This window comes from Manis javanica, chromosome 14, assembly GCF_040802235.1.
Source record: "Manis javanica isolate MJ-LG chromosome 14, MJ_LKY, whole genome shotgun sequence".
In the NCBI taxonomy this organism is placed as follows: domain Eukaryota; kingdom Metazoa; phylum Chordata; class Mammalia; order Pholidota; family Manidae; genus Manis; species Manis javanica.
This window is the reverse complement of record NC_133169.1, coordinates 296,467-324,296: the sequence shown is the minus strand read 5'-3', so window position 1 is coordinate 324,296 and position 27,830 is coordinate 296,467. Positions and strand designations below refer to the sequence as shown.

The window sequence follows — 27,830 nt, the reverse complement described above, 5'->3', positions numbered from 1 at the left end:
AGGTCGAAACCTAGGAAACTATTAGAAGTAGCTGCATCTGCCTTTGTGAGATCCCCAAGTACCTTGTAAAGACATTAAAGTTTAAGCAGCTCTGTAGGCTTAAAACGTTTTGCTCCGCAATCCTCTTGTTAGGTATTTAGCCTGAGAATATGACTAGGTGCATGTGGAAGAGAGACACATAGGCTCACCACAGCGTTTTTATAATAGATAAACTCAGGGAACCTAAGGGCCACTTGTGCAAGGTGGGCCTGGTGCTGCACAACCATCTGTGGCTGCGCCCATCCCCCGGGACTCAGCACCTTGCACGCCTGAGCACCACTTGCCAGCCTCTGGTGTGAGCTGGTGCCAAAGAGGTGCCAGCTCCTAGAACGGCAGTTGCTGTAGGAACATCAGTGTGTGCTGGGCACAGAAGGACATCCACTAGCTCCTGGGAGAGAAAGAGACCATCACCCTAGGGCTCAGTCTCTTACAAGAGGTGTGGTGTGAATGGGTGCTTTGTTCCCCTGTAGGTTGCCAAGTACAAGCCTTCTGGTGAGATCATAATTAACTAAAGGGATAGAGGGGGTAGAATGGGAGAACTGTCCACAGCCTCATTCAAGGTCAGTGCGGTGGCCTGTCTTTTACTTTTTAGAGGAAAGTGTCTCTCTTTTTGCTGCTCGGTCATTGATCGTCACTTCTGTTGTGTCTTATTCTGGCTCTAGGGTTGCTGCACTGACTAGACAGAGAAAGCCTTTTATCATGACCAAACTCAGATTGGGGAGTTTCAGGAAAATGATGCTTCTAAATATCTTATTTAAAATTGTGGACTGTCCTGCACCCCTGTACTGCAGAGCTCGCTCTCTGCTTTGCTCTTCTCTGTGGCCCCCATGCCCCCTACTATACTTGTCCATTTTGCCTCAGTGTTTGCTTATCTGCCGCCTCCCCTGGGAAGCCAGTTGCACAAGGGCAGGTGCGCTGTCCGTGTCGTTCCTGCTGTGTCTGCAGCACCGAGCAGGTGTCTGGCACCTAGGAGGTGCCTCTCTCCTGTTTTGAGCCATGCACACCTAAATAAAGAAAATCTCCGGGACCATTCACTGGACTTGTGGGGGAGAGCAGAGCGCTTTACTTCATCGTGGAGACTACACCAAGGTTCACAAGGGCCTCGTTGCCTCTTGACTTCATCTTCCTGCTGGTTAATTAATGAGTCTCCCTGCAGATAGCTGAGGTTGTAAGCAGAGGTAAGTCATCCAGTTCAACATCGAGCCAGAAAGAAAGCAATGGACAGGACTATCTCAGAGGCCCCACGGGTCTGGGTGAGCCAGCACACACACAGGTGGGAGGACCAGGGGGAAACGGGACCCTGAGCAATCCAGGCTCAGGGAACAGTGTGCTAGGATCTGGGACCTGCCGTGGCGGAGAAGTCCAGGCCAGAACAAGAACATACACCCCACGAGGTCAGAGGCTCCTTCTGTTTTGTTCAGCCGGGCACAGCGATATGCCAGAAACAGTGCCCAGCACATAGAAACAAAGATCCATTAAATAGAAATCCACCAGCTAAATGGGATTCATGCAGCCATTAGACATGACGCTATAGACGCAAAGGTTCTCAAACGCTGGGAGGCAAGAAATCAGGCGAGAATCACACCTGGAGGGCGAGTCCACTTCTCTTTGTGTGCATACGTGTGCATCTGCATAAATGCCTGGAAAACCAAAATGTCAACAGCAGTTACAGTCACGTCTGACGGCAGGGTCAGGGGTAATTTTGACCTCTTTTTACTTAACCATATTTGCTAATTTGCTGGGTGCGTGTGTGTAAGCGTATAATGTTGTCATGATAGACACATTCCTTCATTGCCCTGGACCTCAGAATATGAAGTTCCTGCCTCATTTCAGACTCCTCATGAGTCCCTGGGGTTTCGGCTGGCAGAGCGCTGAGGGAGGAGTAACAGCAGCTTGCATTTCCCAGCCTCCTCCCTGGGACAGCCGGCGGGACAACCCGCTGATCGGACTGTGGTGCCCTGGGACAGTGCCACAGGGCAGAGGAAGGTAAGGGCAAGAAGCTGGAGGGGGGCTCAGAATTCTGAGGAGTGTGACCGGACCCCGGGTACCTCTCTCTATGCTACTGAATTATTTGGCTTTGTTAAGTGGGCTGCTTTTAAATATTAAACCAAGACATTGTAAACAAGGTTTGCAACAAAGTCCATGAGAAGTTGGCATCTTGCGAGGGGAAGAGGCGTCTGGGATCTGACTAGTGAGGCATTTTATCCGGTTAGTGCCGCTCATTAAATTACCTCCCCAGTGTTTAAAGCCACTGCTAACCACACGACGGACCTTCTTAGCTTTTCCCTGGCCAGCTCCGAGGCAGGACACCATGGCTAAGAAGGTGGCAGTGATCGGGGCCGGGGTCAGCGGCCTGGCCTCCCTGAAGTGCTGTGTGGACGAGGGGCTGCAGCCCACCTGCTTCGAGAGGACGGGAGACATTGGTGGCCTGTGGAGGTTCACGGTAAGTCAGATCTCCTTGCTCCTGGAACAGACCCTGGGGCCACTGCAGGGGGAACGGTAGCTGCCAATGGCTTTACTGGGAGGTCCTGTGGTTTATTCCATGCAGCTCTATAGGGGCTGAAGGAGTCGGCTGGCATCCCTCCCAGATCACCGCAGCCTGACCCACACACCCAGGCAGGTAGGGCACCCTCTCGCGGGCACAGCCACTGTCCTGCAGCCTGTGTTCTTGCCAGTCTCAAGGCAGCTGCTGCTGCTGAGCATCACACAAGGAAGGAGGGTCTGGAGCCTTTTCCAAATACCACTTCTATTCCATCACCGAGCGAATCTTTCTCAGAGAGTGTGTTCTTATTACCGGTGACCGTATTTTTCTCTGACAGATAAACTGTGTGTGTTTGCTTAGCTTCACTGATGATACTGTAGTCTGACTGATGGGAAACTAAATATATTTTTAAATAGATTCTGTTTATTAGTTTCATTCTATCAGCCAGACCCAAATACTGGTAATGCTATCCACCCCTCAGCATTCATTTAAGAATGAGAATGACACACACAGACAACTAAAACGATTTCTAATCATTCCTCCCCACAAGCTTTTCAGTAAGAGCCTGCTTGCCCCCTCCCACAAGTTACAGACGCCCCTGTGTTTAGTGTTCTCAGCTGCAAAATGTGGACAATAACAGGAAAGAGTAATCATCTCACGCTGCTCTTTGAAGATTAAGGGACATAATTTATGTAAAGTTAGAACCGAAACATCTGCATTTACAGTTACAGACAAGCAAACAGAACCGGAGGGGTTAAGGACTGAGTCACAGTCATACAGCCAGAGGAACTGGTTTCCAGAAGGACCCCAGTCTCCAGGACTCCTCAGTGGCTACACCCTAGTTACGACCAGGCCCTAACTTGCATTCCTGTTCAAAAAGACTGAAAAAAACTTCCAGCTCAGAACACGGAGCGACAACTTTAGGATTAGTATCAGATACACCTAAGTGAGGGATTCAAACAGGGGGGAACCTCCCCGGCAGGAGCTGAAGGTCTATGTGCACAAAAAGCAGACTGTGACATCAGCAAAGGCCACCCACGGGGTCCCCACAAGCCACCAGTAGGGGTGGCAAGGATACCTGGCATATGCACTTGCCATTTTATGTGATATGGGTTTTTTAACCCTGGGTTTCTCCAATGTATAGAAGACATACTTGGAGAGGTTCCTAAAAATACTTGAACACCAGCTCAGACTTACTGAATCATAATCTTCTGAGGAGGAGAACCTATTTTTAACCAGAGTCCCAAATAATGTGATGAGACAAATTTGGCACACAAATCATATAAACACCAGATAAAAATCCATTCATCCAACTATCCAAACGCCCTCAGAGCTGACGGTGGAGATGCTGATCCTTACACAGGCCAGGCAACTGCAGACAGGAAACTGGACGACAGCTGAATCCACTCATTTCTTACTAACAGCTGGTCATTAGAATCGTCACAGCTCTTCTGAGAGGGTGAGACAGTAAGGTGGTTGTCCTGCCTTCCCCAAAGAGCGGGTATTTCTGTCTACTCTAGGTTCACATAGAGATTCCATGTGCTATTCTTTTACTCCAGGTATATATTTTTTAACCTAAGAAAGAAATGTAAAATTGTAATCATATTATTACCTGAGTTGGGATTTAATATTGAAGTGCCCAATGTCCCTTATTTGATGATCTTTAATTTGGCAGCTGAAGTGGTGAGAATTATTTCAGTGGTCCGTCAAAAAATAGGATCTGGTGAATTCCAAGAAGGTTTCTTTCTGTCCCAAAATATTTTTTCCTGCTATCCTATTCCTGGTACCTAAAATCTCAAAATTAGAGATACCTTACTATGGGTTGAAGAGAAAAGTTAGATAGAAATTTACATTAGTAAGATACATTTTATGCCTCATTAGATATAAAACAGTTAAGCATATGACTCCCTGAAAACTGTAACAACTTCACATTTCAAACCTCTTTTAAAACTATGTCCAAAAGAGAAATGCAAAGATGTCTCTACCCACAGAAGACAAAGAATCTTCTTGCAGGATGAAGTACAGGACATGCAGAATTTCACAGGCTGTCATGGGGCCCCGGGAGGGTCTCGGCTACCCAGAAACTGCACTGCCCAAGAGGGGAGCCCCCCGCCCAGGGTGCAAGGGTTACTGGAGGCCACACCTCACCCGAGAGCTGCACCCCTCCCCTGCTCTGCGATTGAATTTCTGTATTTACACCAGAATCTTCCGAAGATCACGTAACACATTTAACGGTGAGGAGTTCAAAGAAAATTTGAGAATCCTTGTTTGTCCCCGAAGGGGAGGGTGCTGAACCCTCCCCAGAGGCTCTTCATCTCCCCCTAGAGCAGCTCTGGAACGCGGCGGGTGGGGGGAGCAATTCTATTTTTTGTGCTTTCCTGCAATGGGGAGCACCTGCCCTTCACCATGTTGCTTGTACTCACAACACCCCTGGGAAGTAGGGACCTCATTATCCTCATTTGCATATAAAAAGAAATGAACAAGTTGCTGAGGACAGAGGGTGGAAGCAGCACAAAACCTGATTTTTTTAAATCCTGTTTCTAGGAATTCACATTTGTGCCTGTTAAACATTATTTGTTTTTATCCTTGGCCAAGAAATATTTATTTGAAATTTCAATCCCCTGTCGTTTTGTTCCAGCAGAGGACAGGCAGCCACTTGACATGCCTGGGTGGGGTGCGGGTGGTGGGTGTGGTCTCCTCACAAGGACCTCTGTGCCTGCCGGTGAGTGTGCACCCTTTACCCTAACAGCGGTGAAGAAGGTGGGCAGTATCTGGGCCGGGGAGTCCAGAGGAGGACTCTGTCACTGATGAGGTGAAAGTTTTAGGGAAGAAAGAGCCTAGTGGGGTGATGGCAGAACGCAGGACCCTCAGATAAAGGTGGTTCTAACGTGTGCTGTGCATGGATTCACTTCCGAAACCCAGATGTCTGTCTGCGCAGGAGCCAGACCTGCTCAGACTTTGTATCTCAAAGCTCCCGGAACCCTTCTACAGTCCATGGACTGGCACACGTGGGAGCCATAATTTTGCCTCCAACTGCTGGGTAAAGAAGTAAAAAGAGTCTAATCATACTTATTTCAAGCAATGGAGCAGATAGATATAAGGTCCACCTGAAAGAGGGGAAACAGGAAATGATAGTGCTTTTAAAGAATACAATTTATTATTTCCACCCACTTAGAGTAACTATAGCCATAAGAACAAAACATCTATTGGTAGAGAGAGGTCAATATAATGTTTCTTAATGCAAAACACTATAAGTTTTTGTCATTCACATTTGTAATAAGTGAATCCATTTTTGGTGTCTGAGCTTGTTTCCTCTTATAGATTAAATATTACCCTTATAAAACTCGGTTTAGCTTTTACAATCTTTTCATTTTTATAGAGTCAAAGGTAAACTTCAGTCCAGCCCATGATCAAACTGTCTGAACTAGATCGGTTTTGCTGTGTAGTCTTCTGACATCCAGAAAATTCTGTATTAGGAAAACACTTTGTCATTTGATCCTCGATCTTAAATAAGACAATTGCAGCAAATTCTGTCTGTTAGGAAATTCAGATGATTTGTCTGCATTTGTGCTTAAATAGCCTTTGTAGACAGTGCTTGTATTTTAAGTAAATAAGTGAGTTAAATCTGCCTGAAAGCTGTATCTCCCTGCCCTTGTCTTTCTCGGTTGAGAGCAAAGTTTCCCATCTTAATCTGCCTCCACGTTCCCATCCTCAGGCCCAAATGCATTTTAACTCAGTAGAACGATGGGCTCCATGGGGTTGGATCCTACGGGCCCTGTGTGTAGCTTACCCCTAACCCCAGACTCAGGGCCCGGGCAGGAGAGGCCGTCGGTACATATTGTTTAATAGTAAGAGTCATCTGCCCCGTGCGGCCCTGGGCAAACCCAGCTTCACCCAGAAGACACGCACTTGTGCCCACAGAGGAAGAGGCACATGTAGAGGCACAGCTCCTTTTAACAGCTGTGTGCCAATCCACCCAACAGCAAACAACACCATGACTCGCTCCTCGGAAAAAGAACTGTGACCTCGTCATCAATCACTAGCAAATCACACAAGTAAAACCCCACAGGGGAGGCTTGTCTGGCTCTGGACGTGCCGTGCATGGGCTTGGGCCTCAGAACCAGCTCTTCTCACCCCTCCAGGACCCCTTAACACGGACCTGACAGGAGCCAAGCCCGTCAAAAGTGCATATTTTGGCCATGGTGTAACTGTCAGCTTCAGCTGACCTGTTCCAAAACTACGTTCAGTAGGATCAACTGCTGCGGCCTGCAGGCACTTGGTCAGGCCCTGTCTCATGCACTTTATCTTCCCTCATTAAAGCCTTATAACCGTCGCCTCGTGTTGGGATTGCTGATGGACCCACCTTACAGGGGAAATCCCACCCACAGCTGTAAGGTCTCTCAAGGTGTAGTCAGGGTGCCCACCCAGTCGGCATTCCGAGCCCACCATTCACCTCCCCTCTGTCTCATATATAAAATCATCTGGCATTGAAAAAAAGTTAGAGCCTCTTGGGCTTGTGAAATGTTTCCAACTCTGAGAACGTGGTTGGGGAAGAAACTCCAGCTTTCCGTCCCATCGAGGACATTGTGTGCAATTGTGCTGAGATGCCCAGAAAGAGTTCTGCACATCGATCTGACTTCTTGGGCATGGCCAGGCTTGCACTCCCTCAGCAGGGGCTCTGGTGCCCACGGGTAGGGTGGACGCTCGGGGTCCCGACCTGTCCCGGCTCAGGCGGCCAGAAAGGGGTGGGTCCAAGCCTAAATCTGACCCCAGAGACCAGGCTCCTGCCCGGCCACACTGCCTCCTTCAGTGTCCCAAAAATCTAAGGAGCCTCAACCTAAAGAGGGGACAGAGAAGGAATGATGTTCTGTGAGTAACGATGAGAAAGGAGTGCACACAGCCAACCTACTGTGGTGCTGGTGGGATGAGAGTCCACCGTTTACTTTCCTGTACTCTGCGGGAGAGCCTCTGGTGCTGTGAGGTAGGACCGAGGGCCTCCGGGTAATTCCCGGGTTCCCCAGTGCTCCCACTCCCATGCCGGGGCCACCATGACCACTGCCTGTGGGGTTTAGACCTCCAAGTCCACCAACGCATGTCACTAGCAGGCGGAGTCAAGCTGAGACCTAAGGCCGTCCCTTCCTCACTTGGGGCAGGTTGATCTGCATGAGGTATAAACCCAAGGACAGACAGTAAGGTTAAGATGGGAACACTCGCTGCCCCCAAATTCTCCCTGTGTCCTCTGACCAGTGTCCCAAAGTTCACTGGTTCCTGAAGAGGCAAGAGAGGTGAGTGTTGTCCCCACAGGGGGCATTTCAGGAGGGCTGGTCGTCACAACACCTGGCACTAACTGGCACAGACTGGGAACACCAAGTATCCGCAGTGTGCTGAGAGGACCATCCCGTCGCCCCACCCCCAGCGGTGGCCAGAGCCCCGGGAACGAGGCTGGGGAGGCCCAGGTGGGTGCTGCAGGGAGGGTCTCAGGTTTGGAAGGGCGGGAGGCCGCACGCTTTCCTAATGCATGGCGATCGTGTTTTCACTTGATCCTTCAGGAAAACGTTGAAGATGGCCGAGCGAGTATCTATCAATCTGTCATCACCAACACCAGCAAAGAGATGTCCTGTTTCAGCGACTTTCCGATGCCTGAAAATTTTCCAAACTTCCTGCACAATTCTAAGCTCCTGGAGTATTTCAGGATTTTTGCCAAAACGTTTGATCTTCTAAAATATATCCAGTTCCAGGTATTGTACTTGGAGAGGGGAGCATGGTTTCATCTACTTTAGTTCAACTCATCTTTAAATAGAGAAGCTCCTCTGAAAATGAGAGAAACTCACCAAAACAAAGTGTTCCAGCCAGTTATCTGCTGGAAGATGACAGCGTGACAGAGACCTAAACCAGCCCCAGAATATTGCAGGTTATACGCAGGGGCCAGAGAAGAAAACCCCCTGTTAAAATTAAAGGGTGGAATGATGATGATATCGGTGATGAAACTAATATCTATAACCACTAATATTTAACTAGTATTTAAACTAATATCTACAACTACGGACAGCTTGTAGCCTTGAAAGGATGTATGAAAAAATCAAGTTGCTGTTTCTTTTTCTTACCTTCTCTATAGAAACAGGATTTCTTAGAAAATGTGCTAAACAACCTCACAACTCTCCATTCATCTCAGAAGCCTGTAGAAACTATGTTTGCTATTTTTTGGGATGAATTTAACAACACAGGATGGCAGATCATTGTGCCGTATAATCATTACTACCTTCCTGTGCTTCCTCAAATGATCCACAAGAAAAAAAACAATATTCTCACGAAACATGCTGAACTGGTGTCAATAACCTATATGCTGAAAACTAATAACTATGCTTAGGAAATAAAATTTAAATCCTCTCTCTGAATAAACACCTGTTAGGGGAGTTTTTCGTTGTTGCTAACACATCTCGTTTTCTCAATAATTTTAGTTTTGGTCCAGAATTATATTAATTGGTTATAGCTGGCCTTGGTGGAAATCTATATTTGTAAGTATCATTACAATGTCCCATTCTGTCTGATGTAGTTTCCCCCCATCAAAATTCCTGGTAGAGCCACACTATGGGTGACAGATTCTTTATGCCACAAGCTTTTATAAGTGTCCACTCAGCTATCAACCTGCATAACAGATACACTGCCCTCTTATGATATGTGATACCTGTTCTTGGAGCTTGTGTCAGACGACCAAGGGGGCTCTTCCTCGTTTACTGCATTCTGGAGGCCAGACTAGGGTAGGTGGCCTGAATTGGCAGAGACTGTAAGGTGCTAGGGCTCGACTCAACTTGTAAAAGGCTCTGTTGTGTTTCTAAAAACCTCCCTCGTCATCCTGAAGGTGCTGGTCCTGGGACCACAGTCAGATAGCAAAAACCCAGAGTCATAGCTAAGAGGCTGTTCTGAGCTACAAACCCAAAGGCTTCATTCTCAGCTGAAGATACCAGACATCTCAGTCCTCTCACAAGCCTTATACCAATTTTCCATATACATTTTTTAAATCAGAACAGCTTCAAATTGGGCAACCCAGCATTTGAAAAAATATCTGAAAATTTGAAAAGCATGTGTAACGGCCTCAAGTGTTTGCAAACAAGAGGGGGAGCGCGCCATTGCTCTGGAAGCTCTGCTCCCTTGCCACGGTTTCTTAAATACAGCAGACGCGCCACCTTTCTGCGCACCTTTAGAAATTCACAGACCTCCAGACAGTGACCTGCATCAAACTTACAGCGACGAGCCACTAAATGATTTCATCCAAACGAGATCACGAACCATACTGCCATAATCTGAATGTAATCTGAGCACCACCGTTCACGGGGTGCGGACACTATGCCAGCCCCGTGCTGGGCACCTCCCCTACAAAGCCTTCTCTAACTCAGCCTGCAGAGGAGCAGCAGATCCTCGACAAACACGGACCGCACCGCCACCGGATGGTGGGCGTGGTGCCCTCCCGTGGCCGGCCCAGACCTCGCCCTCACTCTGTGTCTCAAATCCGCACTCAGCCCTCACAGTCTGGTCCCCACGGCTGAGACAGGCTCTGGCACAGAGCAGCACCCCCTTGGTCACTCCCAAGGAAAGGACAAGGGCTTGCCAAGCAGCCTTTGCTTTGAGCGGCCTGCAATGTGCTCAGATGGACCCTGAATGATCACACTGTGCGCCAGGCCCACCCTCTCCCAGGGCTCCACCACGGCCCCGTACACCTGAGTATTCTCAACGGTACCTGCTCTTCCTTCCAGACCACCGTCCTCAGCGTGAGAAGGCGCCCAGACTTCCTATCCTCCGGCCAGTGGGAGGTGGTCACCGAGAGCCAGGGCGAGAAGCACAGCGCTGTCTTCGACGGGGTTTTGGTTTGCAGTGGCCACCACATCCTCCCTCACACCCCGTGGGAGGCATTTCCAGGTGAGGCCTGTGGGGCCCCAGCTTCTGGAGCAGGTGCTGTGGGAGCGAGAAGGTCCCTCCACCCTTTAGTGCTCTTCTGGCCGGTCTTGAATTCCACGTGTTGGGGCCCCCAGGCAGGCAGACGCATGGGGCTTACACGGCGTCCAGAGCCAAGGGGGTCTGGGCTTCAGAGGGAAGCAAGGCCGTCCACAGGAGGGTGAAGAAGGGCACACGTCTGCTAAACGAATGTCTGCTGGGCTGCACAGAGCCCATGGGGCGCAGAGAGGAATGGGAACAGACAGCATTTGCCAGGCCCCTGCCCAGCCCCAGCCCAGCTCACGCGTACTATAGTGTCCGTGGGGATGGCCCCCTCTCTCTGAATTCTTTTAGGCAGTTAGTGCCAAGGTCAAAGTTTCTTCCTGAGTCTTTCGTTTCTTAAGAACGACAATCATAAAATAACCCACATGCTGAAGAGTCACATCTGGGGGTGTCCGATTTTGCTCCCCAGGCAGAATGAGCCGTGCAGCTGCTCAGGCTCAGTGAGGACTCGGGTAGCGCAGGAAAGGCGGAAGGACCCCAACACTGCCCTCTTTTGGCCTCTTCGGGTCTTTGTGATACAGGACGTTGAGCTGAACTCCAAAGTCACCAAATCTCTCCAGAATTTCAGAGAATTCTCACCGCACCGGTTCTCTGTTGCAGAGGCCGAGTCCCGTGCCTACCCTGGCCGCGCCCTATCCTGCCAAACACCTGTGACTTTGTTCCGTCCTCAGAACCTTTCCCACGGACCGGGTCACGGGCAAGTCCTGGAAATAGGTGCTCCTCCAGGACAGTGGTGGACTCGGAGCAGGAGTGGGGGAGAGTTGGGCCAGGGAAGCTGCAGCCCTGCGTCCTGGCGCCTCCCAGGTACTCAGAGTGGGGGCTTCCTTCCCAAGGCCCTCGGGCAGACACCTGGTACAGGGGCTCACAGGCCAGCCCCCTGGAGCTCCCAAGTCCCGACGGCCTCCAGAGATCCAAGGGGTCCAGAGCAGGCCTAGGTTAAGGAAGGGTGGCCCAAGTGAGGCCTGGCCTATCAACCAGGACTGAGGCCTTCTGATCCAGAGCAGAGGTTCTCAAACAGAATCACGTGCAGGGGCTTCAGACACATGACTTGCTGGGCTCCACCCCTCGAATTTCTTGAGAATTTGCATTTCTAGCAAGTCCCCAGGTGATGCTAATGCTGCAGGCCAAAAACCCCACTCAGAACTAATGATCCGAAGGCTCCTCTAAGCAACCCACCCTCAAAGACAAATACTTTAATGAAGTTGGGTTTTCCTGGGGAAAGACACAGAGAAGCCTCTCTTCGGATAGGCCTGTCAGGTAAGGTCCTGACTTCCCGTGACCTGGGAAACAACCTGTGACCTCGACGTGCCTGGATTTCAGTTCATTTTAGTTTTTCTATGCTTTTGCAAAATAAGAACAATCGATGTTGTTCCGGTTACTACACAACCACAGTAACAGCACTTCACCCTGTGTTCAAGACACCGTGAAAGTGAATGTGCTGCGTGATAGCAGCGTAAAGTGTGCAGCCCAAAATAGCTGTCAGAAGCCAGCACCTGAGTCTGCCTGTCCATCAGACCATGTGCTTTCTCCCTAACGAACGTGTGAACCACAGCCTCTGGAATCGACCCTCTGGATCCTGCCCCCCATGCACAGCCTGACATCTCCTACATGCTTCGTACTTGGAGGGTGCCTAATGGCCTCGCTGTTGTGAGAGGTGGGGAGGCAGCGCAGACGACTGGCCCCAGAAAGGAAAAGCGAGTGTGGTTTTATTGAAAATAACTTGACATGGCTCAGAGACTTCTATTTTTTTCCCCCAAAGGTATCGAGAGGTTCAAAGGCCAGTATTTCCACAGCCGCCAGTACAAGCGCCCAGAGGGGTTTGAGGGGAAGCGCATCCTGGTGATTGGAATAGGAAACTCGGCCTCAGACGTCGCTGTGGAGCTCAGCAGGAAGGCTGCTCAGGTGAGACGCACTCTGCTCACCTGGGGCCGCGGGCAGGGGTGTCCAGGGGCCCCCAGCTGTGTGGCCAGGGCCGCACCCGGCACCCAGTGTGGTGTCGGAGGAAATCCGGAGGCAGAGTTCGCCCCCAGCTCTGCCACAGATCAGCCTGGAACCTATGGCCGGTAATTGTACTTCTCTGGGCTACAGTCCCTCCTCTTGTGAATGGGAGGTTTGGACCAGATGATTTGTAGCACAAGAGGCCTTATTTCTACCCAGAGAGCTGAATGAGCTGACCTGTTCATGTTTGGTGCATTCTAGAAATTTAGTGTATATCTGACTCTATTTGACATGTAAATGGCCCTTAGTTACCCAAGGTTGAAATCAAAGACCAAACAGATGGTAGAGTTTCCGACCAAGACCACAGGCACTTAAGGCCGCTTGGGGCCTGAGGACTTCCCACCCCTGTTACCAGCACACCTGCTCAGCACCTGAGGGTCAGAGGCGAGTGGTACAGACACAGACAATGCCAACAGAGGTGTCTGGGGACGGCGGAGACAGAGTGCCTTCTGAGAGGACAGACCCAGGCACTGACGGGGAAACGGCCGGGCCCCCTCCCAGAGCAGTCCCTCTGAACAGAGCCTGGACGGTGCCCTACTGCCCTCACACCAGCCTCCTCTGCCCAGCCACCATGGCTGCACAGGACCCGGCATGGCCATGTCCACAGCCAGCAGAGGTGGCTGGTCCTCAGCTCCGCACTTTAGGGCCTGGAGCTGCCCAGGGGCAAACGTGATGAACAGGCACACTGCCGCCCCGGAGGGCTAATGGTGGGGGAAGAGGGGGTAGACACAGCCCACCAGCCACCCAGCAGGCCCCATCTGGGGCAGAGCAGAGCGCTAACCCCAGGAGGAGACTTACTGGGCTAGGGAGGTCCTCACCTTCTCTGCGAAAAGAGAGACAAAGCAGGGAATGCCGCTGAGCCTGGGAAGGGAGTGACCCACGGGGTGACTGAGCTGCCCACCAAGGGATGCCGTGTACCAGACCTCTGCATGCTTCAGGACAGCAGTTTGGGCTTAGAACGGGTGGGGTCCTTATGTGGGTCTTGCCATGTAAAAAGCCTGTCTGAGATGCCAGGTTCATTATTAGGAAACTTCCTGGGCTGCATTTGTTTGCCTTAAGGCTCCAACAATCTTTAAAATAGGGTGTCTCTTCAATACTTATTTGATGAATAACATAAAAGATAGTTGTGATAAAATTCCCTAACAGAGCCCCGTGTCCTCCCAAGCCTTCTGTGAGAAGGCTTACCTTTATAGCAGCTACATGCAAGGGACACAGCCAGGCACGTCTGCAAAGCCTGAAGTCACAGCCTCAGCCCCAGAGTCCTGGTGTGCCTGCTTCCCTAACGGAGGTTCTCATTCATAAGCACAGGTGCTACCACAGTCCAAAAGCCCACTCAACATGCTGGGATGGTGCTTGCTCCATGCACACACTTCCCCAACAAAATCACACCGGCCCTCAGCCTGAGGTGCAGGTCTCAGAGGAAGCAAGCCGAGCCTCAGGTACATCACCCTGCTGCAGCCTGTGGAGCTGGCCAGGCTAGACTCCCTGCACAGGGGCGGCCACAGCAGAAAGAGCGAATAAAATGGAGAAGCCACGGTGAAACGTGGATTGGTCCTTAAGCAGAAAGGCGGACAGTAAGTAATGGGATGAGGCATTCACGGACCTATTTGAGCACAATATCTGATATCCAAAGTTTTGCCAGGTCCACCTGAGGTGGGGGAAAAACCAGGACATAAGTGCATCACCCCGCCCCACCCCACACGGACAATCCAACCGTGTTTTACACAGGTGCTGTTGCCCGGGCTAAGGAGCTGGGGCTCTTCCCAAAAGTTGATCCAAATTCCAGCTCAGTCCAGATGCACAGCACTGGACACAACTCCTCTCCTCCAGCTGAATGTACAAAGGAGTAATAGCTGGCAGAGCTTGTCACTAGTCAGACAACATGTGAAGTGCTTTCCATATATCATCTCACTTAATCTGTGCAATGATCCCATGAAGTAGGTGCTGTCATTAGCCCCTTTGGTGAAGAGAGAAACAGAAGCACAGAGGAGTTGCAATAATTCACCTAAAGCAGCACAGCGTGTAAGGGGTGGAGCTAGGATTTAAGCCCAGGTGGTCTGAGCCTCCAGTCCTGGACCAAGAGTCCATGATCTCAGACGCCTGAATGAATCTGTTCCCTCTCAAGCGGATCTTATTTAAGTGTTTATCAAGGACAGCCTCATACAACAGAACGCACAGACCAGTGTGTAAAATTTTGAGAAGCGAGTCAAATATGCTTTTGGATAAGGGGGGAGTGACAGGAAACAAGGTAAATATATATTTGAAAGAGATGTGGATATGTTCTGAAAATGAGGGAAACCTGAGTAAACAGGATGAAGAGCACATCTGCAAGGGGACCGAGCTGCGCACTTGAAGAGAATGCAAATCACAACGTGAGTTCAGAGCTTTTAACTTTTAAAATTCTGAACAATGTTCTTTTAAGCATGGGAGGAAGCTGATTCCTAGTTGTGGCCACCTCGGGGGATAAAGACCCATACGTCCATGCCTATATGTCATCAGGCTGCAGTCAGATGTTTCCTAGGATTATAACTGTTCACCTTCACCTCAAAAGTCGTGTGGGTAAGAGGAGGAAAGCACATCGAACCCCAAGGGTGCACATGGTAAAGACATACAGACTTTAGGACTGGTGTTAGCCCCAGATTCTCTCGTGTGTCCACGATGTTCCCAAGACTTGCAGCCTTCCTGTCTCAGTGCAAACACCACTGGGTACCACTTTTATGATTAAGTGTCACGGAGCCGTGAAAACTGGAAGACTTCACTTTGAAGTCAGTCATCTTTAAAACAGAGCATTTCAGCCAATTCTGGGGCCATACATGTGACATATCACCTACATGTAGGTTCTTCCCAAAGGGACGAGACCTGGTGTAAACGGCATTCCTTCCTGCTTTCCAGGTGTTCATAAGCACTAGGCACGGTTCCTGGGTCATGAGCCGCATCTCCAAGGATGGCTACCCCTGGGACATGGTATTCCACACCCGGTTCAGCTCCGCGCTCCGGAATGTCCTACCACGATGGGCTCTCAAGTGGACGATGGAACGACAGATCAATCAATGGTTCAACCATGAAAATTATGGCCTTGACCCTGAAAACAAGTAGAGTCACTTTGCTTTTTATGGTGTTCCCACAGCTAGGGAAGGCCGCCAGGGGCGCCTCTCTGTGAGGGGCCACATTGCAAGGCAGCCGTTCAAACTAGGACCTAACAGTATGGGGGTCCCATAGGTCCTGAGTCTAATTCCCTATCTGTTCTGTGTGCCCTTTAGGAAGATGAAATAGGAACGTTATGAGAAGCAAAACAAGGATTATGGGAAGAACTTCCTATTACTCAGAGTTGTCCAACGTCGGAAAAGGCTGACTGAAGAGATTGTGGCCTTCCCTTCAGACGGGGGTGGTGGGAAACGTGCCCCCAGTTCTCTGCCTGGTAATTCAGGCTTGCCTTATGCTGTACATGCAAGGGCCCTTCCCACGGGCAGCGCTTGAGAATGTACTCGCTGTCCGTGAGCCAAAGAACAAGTCTCTGTTGATCTCAAAGTTAAACATCACCGATCAGATAAACAGAAGGGAACATTACGTATGTTTATTTTTCTTTGGTCCATAACAGGCTCCTTCCCTTTAAAAAAAAAAAACAAGAGTTTTGGACTCTTCCAACAAATGCCATGTGACTTCTGTATTTTGAGATCGGATTCATGTATTTTTTTTTAATGAGTTTCAAATATACAAAAAAATGGAATTCCAGAAATACAAGTGGACTTTGCTCTGTCACCCGTGGTATCACACACAGGAATTCCATAGACATTTGGCATCAAGACTTAATTTTTCTTTTAATTTTCTATTAAGGTATGATTGATACACACTCTAGGAAGGTTTCACACGAAGAGACAGTGTGGTTACTACATTTACCCATATTATCCAGTCCCCACCCACACCCCAGTGCGGTCACTGTCCATCAGTGCAGCAGGACGCCACAGATCCACTGTGTGCCTTCTCTGTGCCACACTGTCCTCCCCGTGATCCCCCTAACACCATGTGTACTAAACATAACACCCCTCAGTCCCCTTCTCCCTCCCTCCCCACCCGCCCTCCCCCACCTCTCCCCTTTGGTAACCGCTAGTCCCTTCTTGGAGTCTCTGAGTCTGCTGCTATTTTGTTCCTTCAGTTTTGCTTTGTTCTTCTACTCCACAAATGAGGGAAATCACTTGGCACTTGTCTTTCTCCGCCTGGCTTATTTCACTGAGCATAATACCCTCCAGCTCCATCCATCCCCAAACTTAATTTTGTACATTAATTTTCACACTGATGCCTTAATATGTTTCAAAACTGACAGAAATGTAATAAATTTTTCCTTTCTTACTTATGCTCAGATGGAGATAAAATGGAACAGCAAGATAATTAAAGACAGATAACCCCAAACAATGGTAGAAACACCAATGGGATAGGACCCCAGGAAGAATCAGGGGTGCACCCTGGACCCTGGCATTCCATCTACACCCTTGGAGCTGCCTTCTTTTTGAAATGCTTTTTAACAACATCGTGTTTTCCCTCCTTTGCTGAGGATGGAGTTTGGTGACACGAAGATGAAGTCAGATAGGAAGGTTTGGGGCAGGCCAACTGGCCAAGTTAGAAAGTCATGGATATTTGAAAAACCTCCCTATTCTCAGAGCCAGCCCCATGCAGTACCGAGAGCTCAGACCCCTCGTTAAACCCCCTTCTGGGTGTCCTCTCCCGCGTGTTTCAGGTACCTCATGAAAGAGCCTGTCCTAAATGACGATCTCCCGAGTCGTATCCTCTGCGGGGCCGTCCGGGTGAAGCCGAGAGTGACGGAGTTCAGAGAGACTTCTGTCATCTTCACAGACGGGACTGCGGAGCAGGACATCGAGGTCGTCATCTTTGCAACGGGATATACTTTCTCTTTTCCCTTCCTTGACCCGTCACTTGTTAAAGTGGAGGATAATATGGTCTCACTGTACAAATACATGTTCCCTCCTCACCTGGAGAAGCCAACCCTGGCGTGCATTGGTCTCATCCAGCCCCTGGGTTCCATTTTCCCAACCGTTGAACTCCAAGCTCGTTGGGCAACACGAGTTTTCAAAGGTAAGTGGTGGGGGAGTGAGTAGCTGAGGGCGTGCGCGCACACACACACACACACACACACACACACACACACGAGGCGCTGGTTCAATAGCAAGTGTAGGTGAGGAGGTTGCTGACGTAGGCTGCTCGCACGGGATTCACATCCTAGCAAGTTAGCAGAGAATTCACAAAAAAACAAATGTCTGCAACCAGCCCTTTAATTACAAGAACAGGGTGTAGGCAGAAGGGTGGGAGATCGTTCTTAGAGAAGGGGGGGCCAGAAAGCAGGAACCAGGCTGGGTGTGCCAAGAGCTGGAACGTGGAGGGCAGACCAGCCCCCCAGTCTGCCCACACACAGAAGTCGTCCAGGGCCCTCAGGGGCCCTGATTAAGTCTGGCCTGAGCCACATGGTCTCCACTTCAGGAAGGTCTTGGCCAGAGGACCCAGTGACAGTTTATGAGCACAGAGCAGACGTTGTCTGATACAGTTTGGAATTGAGTGTTTCAGCATTAGAAGGAAGTGGATGTGCAGGAGAAGAGAATGTGGGGTCTCAGAGCCCAGCAGGGAGTTTCCCACAACAGCGCACACTAAAGTGGGTGCAGCCCAGGCCAGGAAGAGACAAAGCACAGAGGGGCTGGACACCAGAGGCGGGGAGGGGAGAGATGGCGTGACCTGCCGAGGGGCACTGTGCAGGGAGATGGGGGCACAGGGACAGGCGGTGGCTCGCGGCCTTCCGACAGTGGAAGCTGGGTCAGCGCAGCCCAAGTGGGGGCCCCGGGAAGGAGGTGCCAGTCTGAAGAGACCCCAGTGCTGTGCTGGGTCTGGACCCCCTGAACCTGAGGCGAGCCATGGCCAGGGGAACTGACTATCACGTGGTCTGAAGCTCGGGGATGCTGTGGCCGGGGTGGCACACACGGGAACAGCTCTGTCCACCACCTTTCTCTCTCCCCACTGCACCACCTCGGCCGGCACCTCTCCCCCCAACTCCCACCAGGTTTACTTCACCAGCCTCTGAACCCGTCTCCCTCCCGGCCTTTGAACCCTCCTCCCTGGAGCCCTTTCCTGAGACCCAGCAGTGAGCTGGAGATTTCCAGAAGGCAGCCTGATCTTGTCACCTCCGGCCGGAATCCACCTGGTGGCTTCCCATCGCCCTAGGCGAGGCACCCTCCCTGGTCCTCGGGCCCCACTGGCTCCAGCTGAGCTCTGCCCCCAGGGCAGCCATGGTGGACCTCGGGGGTGGTGCCGGAGGCCAGCAGGAGGCAGCCCTGCCTGGGGAGCTCCAGCGGGGGTCCAGAGCTCAGGGTAGGAATCGGCGTATTAGCCAAACCCCGCCTCACAGAGGCCTTTTGTTTTCCAGGCTTGTGTGCGTTGCCCTCAGAGAGGACCATGACTGTGGACATTACCAAGAGGAACAGAAACAGAATTGACCTGTAAGAGCGGGGTTTTCGTTCTTTACTAGGAGCAGCTCCCCTCAAAGCACAGGGATCTAGCTGTCCCAAGAACTACCTCGCAGCTTCTTAAATATGCAAATTCCTGGGCCAGCTCAATCAGACTCTCTGGATGAGCCTGGAAATTTGTATTTTTATGTTCATTCTGGGTGACTCTCACACATGCTAGTTTAAGAACCAACCAGTTAAAGATAGAAATTTTCCCATCAGAGCATTTTTCCTGGACTTGATTCCACCTCTGTTCTTTGCGATGCCCACGTTAGGTCCCAGTCCCTATTGCCTTAGGGCCCCCCACAATCCAGGATGGAGAGGGAACAGGGCTGGGGGGTAGTGGTGGTGATGCCGGGGTTCTTGTTCACGAAGCCGAGGAATGAGCTTCACAAACACTCAAGGTAGGAGAGCAAGGGACAGGCGTTTATTAAGAGATAAAGTGACAGGACAGAGCTCCCAGCTCACACCAGGAGGGGACAGGAGAGTCCGCGGCGGTGCGCTGTCTAGGGGATTTATAGGCAGTTGAGAGACCAAGAGTTAGGGAGGTGGGTCTACTAGATGGTCTCTAAGTGTTTATTTTTAAAGAGACACTAAGTTTCTTATCAGTTTTCCAGACTATTTTGTGGAGTTAACATAAGAAATTTACTGTTTTGATCCTTTCTCAGAATAGCAGCTTCTTGGTTTGGGAGCTTCTCAGTCAGGGCTGCTTGCCTTGCCTTCACGGTGAGCTGAGTTACTGCCTTGATTAGGGGCTGGAGGAGAAAAAGCAGCATCTGGGCAAAGTTCAAGATAAGCTGGGCCTCTTAGCCACTGAAGTAAATTTTACAATAGCCCCAATTAATTGACACAAACAAGACATGGGCTGTGCGGAGGTATTTTCTTATCTGGGGATGTTTAAACATTCCAGGCCAGGTTATCCCTGGCTTTTTAGTTTTAACTAATCTTCACTGAAGAATGCGTATATTCCTAGTTTAATATTTTACTTTAGAGAATTAATGTGACTCTGTTTTTGTTTAATTGTTTAATATGGAGTTGTGGTAGGGGTCTTTTTCCAGAAGCCCTCACCCTACTCTGACTGCACCCACGGTCCCTGTCTCAGTGGGGACAGTAGTCTGTGTGTCTTTAGGAAGCCAGCGGGGGCCCCCTCAGAGGAACGAGACGGGGGTTGGCATGACGTGAAGGCTCAAAGCTCGCGCCTGATGAGGATGTGGAATGCGTTCCGGGGTGATGGGTCCCCTGGAGGCCGGCGTGAGGCCTCACATCCCACACAGGGCTCACCTCCTGCTCAGGCTTTGACCGCCTGACACTGGCCAGCACCTACTGCAGGCCAGCCGGTGCCGTGTGCTTTAGCAACTCAACAGGCAGATGGTAAGCGTCTCCCTGGGACGCTGAGCTAGGCTTTCGCCTTCTGCCCCCTCCCCGGCTCTGCAGCACTCCTGACTGTGTGCGCTGGCCTGGGGACCAAGCTGCTCACTAAATGCCCCGTGACGATTGCGGCCACGCACCTTGCACACTCCCAGGCCTCCGTGACCCTGTGGCGTGCGTCCCACAGCCTCCTCTCCATCTAAGATGGGCCTCCGGATGTAAGCGACGCCCTCCATCAGAGATTCGCTCAGACTTGCTGGCTGGCTGCTCACTGCTTCCTCCTTCCAACAGCGGCCGAGCGCCTGGGGTTCCTCCACAGCTTAGCCCCTACAGTAAACCTGCCCTTCTGCTTTTTTCCATAAGGTTTGGGGAGAGCCAGAGCCAGATACTGCAGACCAATTACATCGACTACTTGGACGAGCTCGCCAGAGAGATCGGTGCAAAGCCAGACATCCTTTCCTTCTTGTTAAAAGATCCCAAACTGGCTGCGAATCTCTGTTTTGGGCCCTGCAACTCCTATCAGTACCGGCTGGTTGGGCCTGGACAATGGAAGGGGGCCAGGAATACCATCTTCACCCAGAAACAAAGGATACTGAAGCCGCTGAAGACACGGGCTCTGAAAGCCCCCTCTGGTCTCCCAGTCACCCTCCTGCTGAAAATCCTGGGGCTTCTTGCTCTTGCTGTGGCCTTTCTTCTCCAGCTGCGGTGGTTCTGATCTGTCGGCACAAAGCTTTTGGCTTTAGTGTTAGCTGGCACCTGTTGAAGAAAAAAGAGAGACTAGAAGAAAAATTATTAGATCTGAATATTAGAGCTGAGAGAAATCGTGTGAGAGGCAACTGTGGAGAATTAGCAGAACGGGGTCTGTGTGTAGCTCTGAAATGGTGCTGTGAGGCCTTTTTGCCATTTCTCCTTTCCTTCAAGACTCTCCGTAAAGGATAATGACAGGCACGGGCTGAGGGACGCTGCCAGCCTGGCTGACACGGAAGAGTTGTGGGGAAAAAGGTAGAATCATGCAGAATGAGAAGCTGGAAGAATGTCCTCAGACATTAGGTTATGCTCCAACCGCTTGGTGGGGAGCCGCTCAGAAAAACTGGGGAAGAGATTGAGGGGTAGGCTTTGAAGACAGCAGCCTTGCCCACACAGATTTCTAGGGCCTCACATTGAAAGCTGAGCAAACAGCCATGTTCCTTTTATTTTTCCTATATCTTGACAGAAACACTGCTTTAAGAATAAAACTGAACATGCCATGATAGCTTTACATATATTTAATACTTACCATAGACCAGACACTGCTGTGTGCACAGTATATGTTTAATTTCATTTCTTTCCACATCAGTTCTGGGTGGGCACATTATGCCCATTTTGCAGATGATGAAGCCAAGACTCAGAGCATCTGGGTAACATGCCCGAGACCACATTACTGGTCCTGCCATTGGAACCCAGGTTTGCTTGACTCCTGAACTGAAGATCTTAACACTGCCCCGAATATACTTACTTACAAAAACCTCCATGACCATAAAGTACTAATTAGCAGTTTATTTATAATCAAATATATGTTACATTTAAAGGAACTTCAAGTGGAAAACAGCAGCTGATTAGTTTTATTTGTAGTACTTTGTTTCTGTGTCAGCAAGACCTAAAAAGTGTTTGAAGGAATTTACAATGAAAGACACCTATACAGTAACATTTGATAATCACTGACACATTTTGAAAAACAATGGAGGAGGGTTAATAAAAGCATTATCTTGACTGAGCCTCTTCTGAGTCCTAAGTTTATAAATAACAAAGGCAAAAAGGGAAACAATGTGTAATTGTTGCCATCTGGTAAAGGAAAGCATTCCAGTTTGTTAGGAGAGACAGATATTTTCTTAAAACTGAAGTTTTAAAAAAGACAAGTAATTCTGTGTTGACATACTTTGAGCAACATATAGATAAGTATCTGGTCGTGGAACATCCACGCTGCCCTCTGTCCATGACCTGCTCTCGGAGGTGGACTCTGCCTTCAGCCCAGTCCCATGACTTCGCGAGAGAAAAGGTCAGAGATCAAAGACTTGGGCAAATTTCTCCTCGTTCCTCCCAAGCCTGGACATTGTGGACTTCGGCCTGGATTTACCCCTCAAGTGCCGAGAACAACGAGGCGGCAGAGCCTCTGGTGGGGGGGACTTTATCTTTAAAGTCGATTGAAATGACACCGGCATTCAAATGCAAGATTCTTTTTTCATCGCTTTCAACGAATTTGCAGATGATACACACACCTAGTTCTTAGTTGGAAACTCATTACTTTGCGCATTATTAAAGAATATTTGCAAGCCACTGTATCAATAATTCTATCATCATGCCTTTATGGCAAAAGTAGGCAAACTACTGGCTGTGGAACAAATCCAGCCTGCCCTGTATTTCTGCAAGTAACGTTCTGTTCTTTCATGGTCTGTGGCTGCTTGTAAGCTAAAATGGCAGAGTGAATACACATCAAATACTATGTGGCTCACAAAGCCTGAAATGTTTACTGTCTGGGCCTCTGCAGGAAAAGCCTGCTTCGTAATGAGCAAGCCTTGTCCTAACTGTTGTCATGACTCGCCTGTTCTCATTACCACCAGCCGGGGAGTAATCAGGGTTGTTTATTCCCCTTTCTCTACGGTGGGAGAGACTGGGAAGTAATACTTGGCTAAGGCTGAATCAGTGGGAAAAGTAGCTCCAGTGGGACAGAATTATGGTTAAATTCAGTCCTTGAAGATTTAGAAAGAGAGTGGTCTCTTGGAATCCTTCTGAACATCCTGCTATCTCTTTAAAACCGTAAGCAGTTCATTTCCATAGTCTGCGGCTGACAAGGAAGACACATCCAGCCCCTCCTGTGCACACCTGGAACACGCTGCTCTTCAGACAGACCACTCAGGATGGCTTGTTGTGAACTGCGATCCCCAGACCCACTGTGTGCAGCTCAGGGAGCCGCAGAAGCAGGGGCAGCACCCAGACCTGCTCAGGCAGAATCTGTGCTGGAACCGCCAGTCTTAATAAGATCCCTGGAAGTTTCCTGGGAACGTTAAATTTAGGAGCCTTTGTTCTGGGTTCTCTCCAGGAATCTGCCTTCAGAGACTAGCCCAGGCCTTCTCCACCCTCGGGACAAACTCCTTCCTCCTCAGGTTCTGCCTGGTGCCTCCTGCTGCAGCTTGCGCTGCCCCCCCCAAGGGTTAGCTGGTGACCACCCTCCCCCATGTGACCCCCTGTGAGGGTCCCCTTTACTAACCTTACGCATAACTGTCTTTCTCTGTATGACAGCCCCTTGGTTTTTCCCTACCAAAAGCTGAGTATGTCACATTCGTTCTTTACAGAAAAATAAAAGTATTTTCAAAATTAAATGCTTGGACCATGACATATAACAAATTCTAAAAAAAATAAAGATTCTTTTCAGGCGTAACCCGGAGAGAATCGAGCATTCACATTCTAATGAGGAGTTCCTCCTGGAAGTGGGGCTGCTGACCTGCCCGCCCCAGGGTGGGGCTTCCAGCTGCTTCCCTGGAGGCAGAGCGCGCTCACGGGGGTGACGGGGGTTGGGGGGGGAGGGGCGGACGCAACTCACCTGCTCCGCTGCCTTCCCACCTACCTGGCCACGGATCAATAAAACTGAAAACACAGGCTCCTGAGATTAGATCCCACCTAATCCAGGTCGGATGCCGCAATGAGATGAAATACAAGGGTTTTATGAAGGAAAATCCCCGTGTGAGGGCCCGGGGGGCACAGATGACTGATGATGGCTGGTCAGACAGCAGGGCGAGCCTGGGCCCGCGAGAGTCGGAGAAGCCCCAGATGGAGGCACCCGCGCTGTGGGGCGGCCTGAGCGCACGCAGTGGGGCCGCAGGGCGCGCTTGAGCAGCCTGCTCCTCCCTGAGCCACGTGCTGCGCCTCTGCCGTCCTGTCCCCAGTGGGAGAGGCTTGTGGAAAGGGGGCCTGGGCGACAGATCAGCTGGGCATGTGGTGAGTCGCGCTCCCTGCAGTTAAGAGACCCAAGAAGCTCGTTCTCAGGCACCAGTCATCATGTCGTCTCTGCAACCAACAAAACAGTGGGATTGTGGCTTTAGATTAACTCACCTCTTTGGTCATCTGTCGCTTCCACGGCCAAATCTAAGACAAGGTGCACCTTCTGCTCCCCCCACAGCCTCCGGTTCCCAGTGCAGACTCCAAGTGCTCCGGCCAAGGGGCGCCGGGCAGTGCCCCCTGCTGACCCCCGCCCCTCTTCCCGGGACACTCAGCGTCCCTCGTCACCTGCTTTGTCACTCTGGGGTCTCCGAGCAGCTGTCACCTGCCTTTCCAACCTGAGCTGCCACGAGAGGCCCCGCCTGCTCTCCCCTAACCACCACCTCATCTTCTGCACGTCCTTCCTGCGAAGCCAGACCAAATGCCGTCCACCACCCAGCTGTCCTCAGGCCCCCCTGCAAGCCACTCTGTGGCCATGATGCCTCCACTCTTGCCTCCCCCTGCTCGGTCACTGCTCTAGTCGCCAGGGGCTTCACCACAGCTTTCCGGGACTTCGCTTTCTCACCTGGGCACAGAGGAGGGGCCAGATGGTCACTAAAGTCCTTCAGGCGGAATATTCCCTGACCCTATCACAATCCCTGTGCTGTCCGTGTTTCAATGACGGTCAGATAATACCATGCTCACTGGCACAAAGATGACAATTTGTGCCCAAGAGCCACCGAATCTAACTCCTATAAAATAGGGTTTAGGAACCCCTGGTGCCCAATGATGCAGTAATAGGAGCTACACAGACCCAAAGGGTCGCTGCGAGTCACGGGTCATTCCAGGGAGGGAGGGACTGGGCACTGTCGGGTGGGTACGTGGAGGCCCAGAGAAGCTGCCATCCTGGGCCACAGACCCAGGCAGGTCCCAGATGCATGGAAAGCCACTGTAGGGACCAGCTGCTCTGCCCTGTGCATGAGGAAAAAGCACCTGACACATGTATTCTGCACCTGGATGTCCACCTACACGTGCTGCATCCGCAGGAAGGGGGGCTCGAGTCAGGGCCACTGAAGGCCACACTGTCCTGCATTCCTGTCCTTCGAGCTGCTGGCCCGTGGGAAGCAGCTGGGTCTGTAACAGCATCAGTTCCTCTTGATGTCGAACTATTTGAAGGTTTAGCACCTAAGTAAACTGGGTAAAATAAGAAAAAGCCACCACTTAGTGGTCTTTCTATGGTCCGGATGTTACAAAGAGTTCAGTTTTATGTCAATGTGTTTAATCCTCACGGCCTATTTGCTGCATCAAGAAACTGAGATTCAGGGCGGCTGGACGACTTCCCGGGTCATGCGGCCCTCGAGGGCCTGGCTGCGTTTACGGCCAGGACTGCCTGCCCTGCCCCATGCTGCCAGCTCACAGGGGAATACTGGGAAGCGGGCTGAGGTCACGGGGAGGCTTAGGAAACTAGGGGTTTGCACCCCAGCCCCTCAGCTGTGTGAGTTCCACTCGGTGCTGGTCAGGAAGTCCTCCGGCCGCCTAAGCCTTGGGGACATTTCTTCGAGGGTTCTGTGTATTCCGCACAAGACCTCGTGGGGGCCTCACGCCCACAGGACTCCTCACGTCGAGGAAAACCTGGGCCTCCCCCAGCAAGGAGCTCCGGCTGCAGTCTGTGCGAACATTTACCAGCACCCACTGTGCATTAGGAACCTGCTGCATCGGGGCAGACCAGAGGCACCCAGGAGGCCTGCACACACCTCGAGTGTTAGGTCACGGGGTCCGCGGCACTTCCAAGGCACTTCCACAATTACAGACAGATGCGCTGGCATCTGTCCCACTCCAGACAAGTGCACGGAGCGGCTCTGATGGCTGGCCACGCCCTGCCCACCAAACCCCACCTGCTGCTCTAACCATGCCAGCATGTGGGCTGCATCAATGACAAACCCCTCAGTGAGGGGGCACCTAAGGGACGCAAGGCTGTTGTAGGCCTTCCTGCAAAGTTGTCAGCTCAGGGGCTCTAAGAGACAGACCCGGGACTCTCGCCGCCTCCTGCTTCAGCGACATGCCCTGCAGGCATTTTCCCACAGAAAGGGAGAGACCCCTCGATACGCAGGGACTTAGGGAACCACCCACCAAGAGCACGTGCACTTAAAAATGAGTAAATAAATAAAACACTGCTGAGAAAGGTGCCTATAGAGAAGACCGGGGTAAACAGGGAACCTCTGGATGCATCGTGTGTGCATGTGTGTGGGTTTGTGCATGTGTGTGTGCACATGTGCATGCATGTGTGTGTGTGTGTGTGTGTGTGTGTGTGTGTGTGTGTTGGCTGGGAGTTAACTTTGCTTTTTAAAGAGAGAAAGAAAAACTTGCACTCCGTGGGTCCGAGTTACAGCCAGAACTTAAACTAAGTAAAGTCTATGCTCTTTCTGACTCTGAGACCCTGGCTTTAAATAGAGACCAGAGAAGAAAGGAAGGAGGTGAGCTTCAGAAGATAATTTAGAGACACAGTGGAGGGGCCAGGAGACATTTACCAGGGGAAGCTCAGCAAATGGATTAATGACCCATCCCCAAATCCGAAACCCCAAATCTGAAACTGATGCCCATGTCCCAGACCCTTGAAACAAAAGAGGTCACCCTCCTTCAGGTCACACTTCCACGGAAGGCCAGGCTCTGCTCACCACCGTCACCAAGGTGTCCAGGCTCATGGAAGAGCCACATGAGAGTGACTTCATCGCCACGCTGAAGTGCCTGGGGTGTCACCGCAGTTAAGTGCTCTGAACCCAGAGAGGACACGAGACTGTGACGTGCAGCCCACAGCCCAGGACTAGTCATGTGTTTCCAGCCACCCTCCATGGACCCAAGATGCTTGGTCCTACCAGAGCCTCAGAGCAGAGAGCCCCAGACGCTAAGGAGCATCACTGTCTAACAGTCTGGCTTATTAGGGTGCCTCAGAAAGGGGTCCTATCCCCTGGCCTTAAGTGCGATTAATTGACAGGAAACCCTAACAATGGCAGAACATGAAGGCGCCAGCAAGCCCAGTCTTCTCGCTTTAACTGCTGCAAGTCCCTTCTATTCGTGGAAAACGAGATGATGCGATAAATGGCTGTGTTGATGCTCAGCCAACCCTGATGGGCCCCCATTCCCACGATGTCAGGTGTGTGCCTGGCAAGGCCAGGGACCCCGGGGTGACCCCTAGGATGCACGCACATATCAAGTGAGCCCTAAGCACCGGGGTTTGGGACACTAGTTGTGGCCCGGCTCGCCGGGCGTCCCTGACTCAGGGTCAAGCACACATGGGTGTTTGAAGACACACTTGAACGAAGAGCGGTCTTGCATGCTCCCTTTCTGGGTGAAATTAAGCTTTGAAACCATCCAAATCTTACCATCTCCATAGCCGCAGGAAGGAGCTGAACTCCACTACCCTGGCAATGCCGTCACGCCAGTCTTTCAAAGCCGGAGACAAGGCTGGGGGGCCGGCGGGGGTGGGGGGAAGCCAGAGG

At 51.0% G+C, this 27,830-nt stretch overlaps 1 protein-coding gene across 6 annotated transcripts; it reads left to right on the top strand.

The window, feature by feature from the left end:
* Positions 1-938: 938 nt before the first annotated feature.
* FMO2 (flavin containing dimethylaniline monoxygenase 2) lies at positions 939-22,136 on the top strand. Of its 6 annotated transcripts, none has more exons than XM_073221623.1 (10): positions 939-1,217; positions 1,873-2,025; positions 2,166-2,482; positions 8,071-8,259; positions 10,273-10,435; positions 12,273-12,415; positions 15,404-15,603; positions 17,244-17,599; positions 18,936-19,008; positions 20,746-22,136. In XM_073221623.1, the coding sequence occupies exons 3-10, from the start codon at positions 2,351-2,353 to the stop codon at positions 21,095-21,097; spliced, it is 1,608 nt and encodes a 535-aa protein (XP_073077724.1). In that variant the 5' UTR covers positions 939-1,217; positions 1,873-2,025; positions 2,166-2,350; the 3' UTR covers positions 21,098-22,136. The 6 variants fall into 6 exon arrangements, with proteins under 6 accessions (XP_073077724.1, XP_073077725.1, XP_036879667.2 ...); XM_073221624.1 differs by lacking the exon at positions 939-1,217 and having other exon boundaries at positions 1,788-2,025; positions 2,166-2,247; positions 2,319-2,482; XM_037023772.2 differs by lacking the exon at positions 939-1,217 and having other exon boundaries at positions 1,788-2,025; positions 2,319-2,482.
* The last annotated feature ends 5,694 nt before the right edge of the window (positions 22,137-27,830 follow it).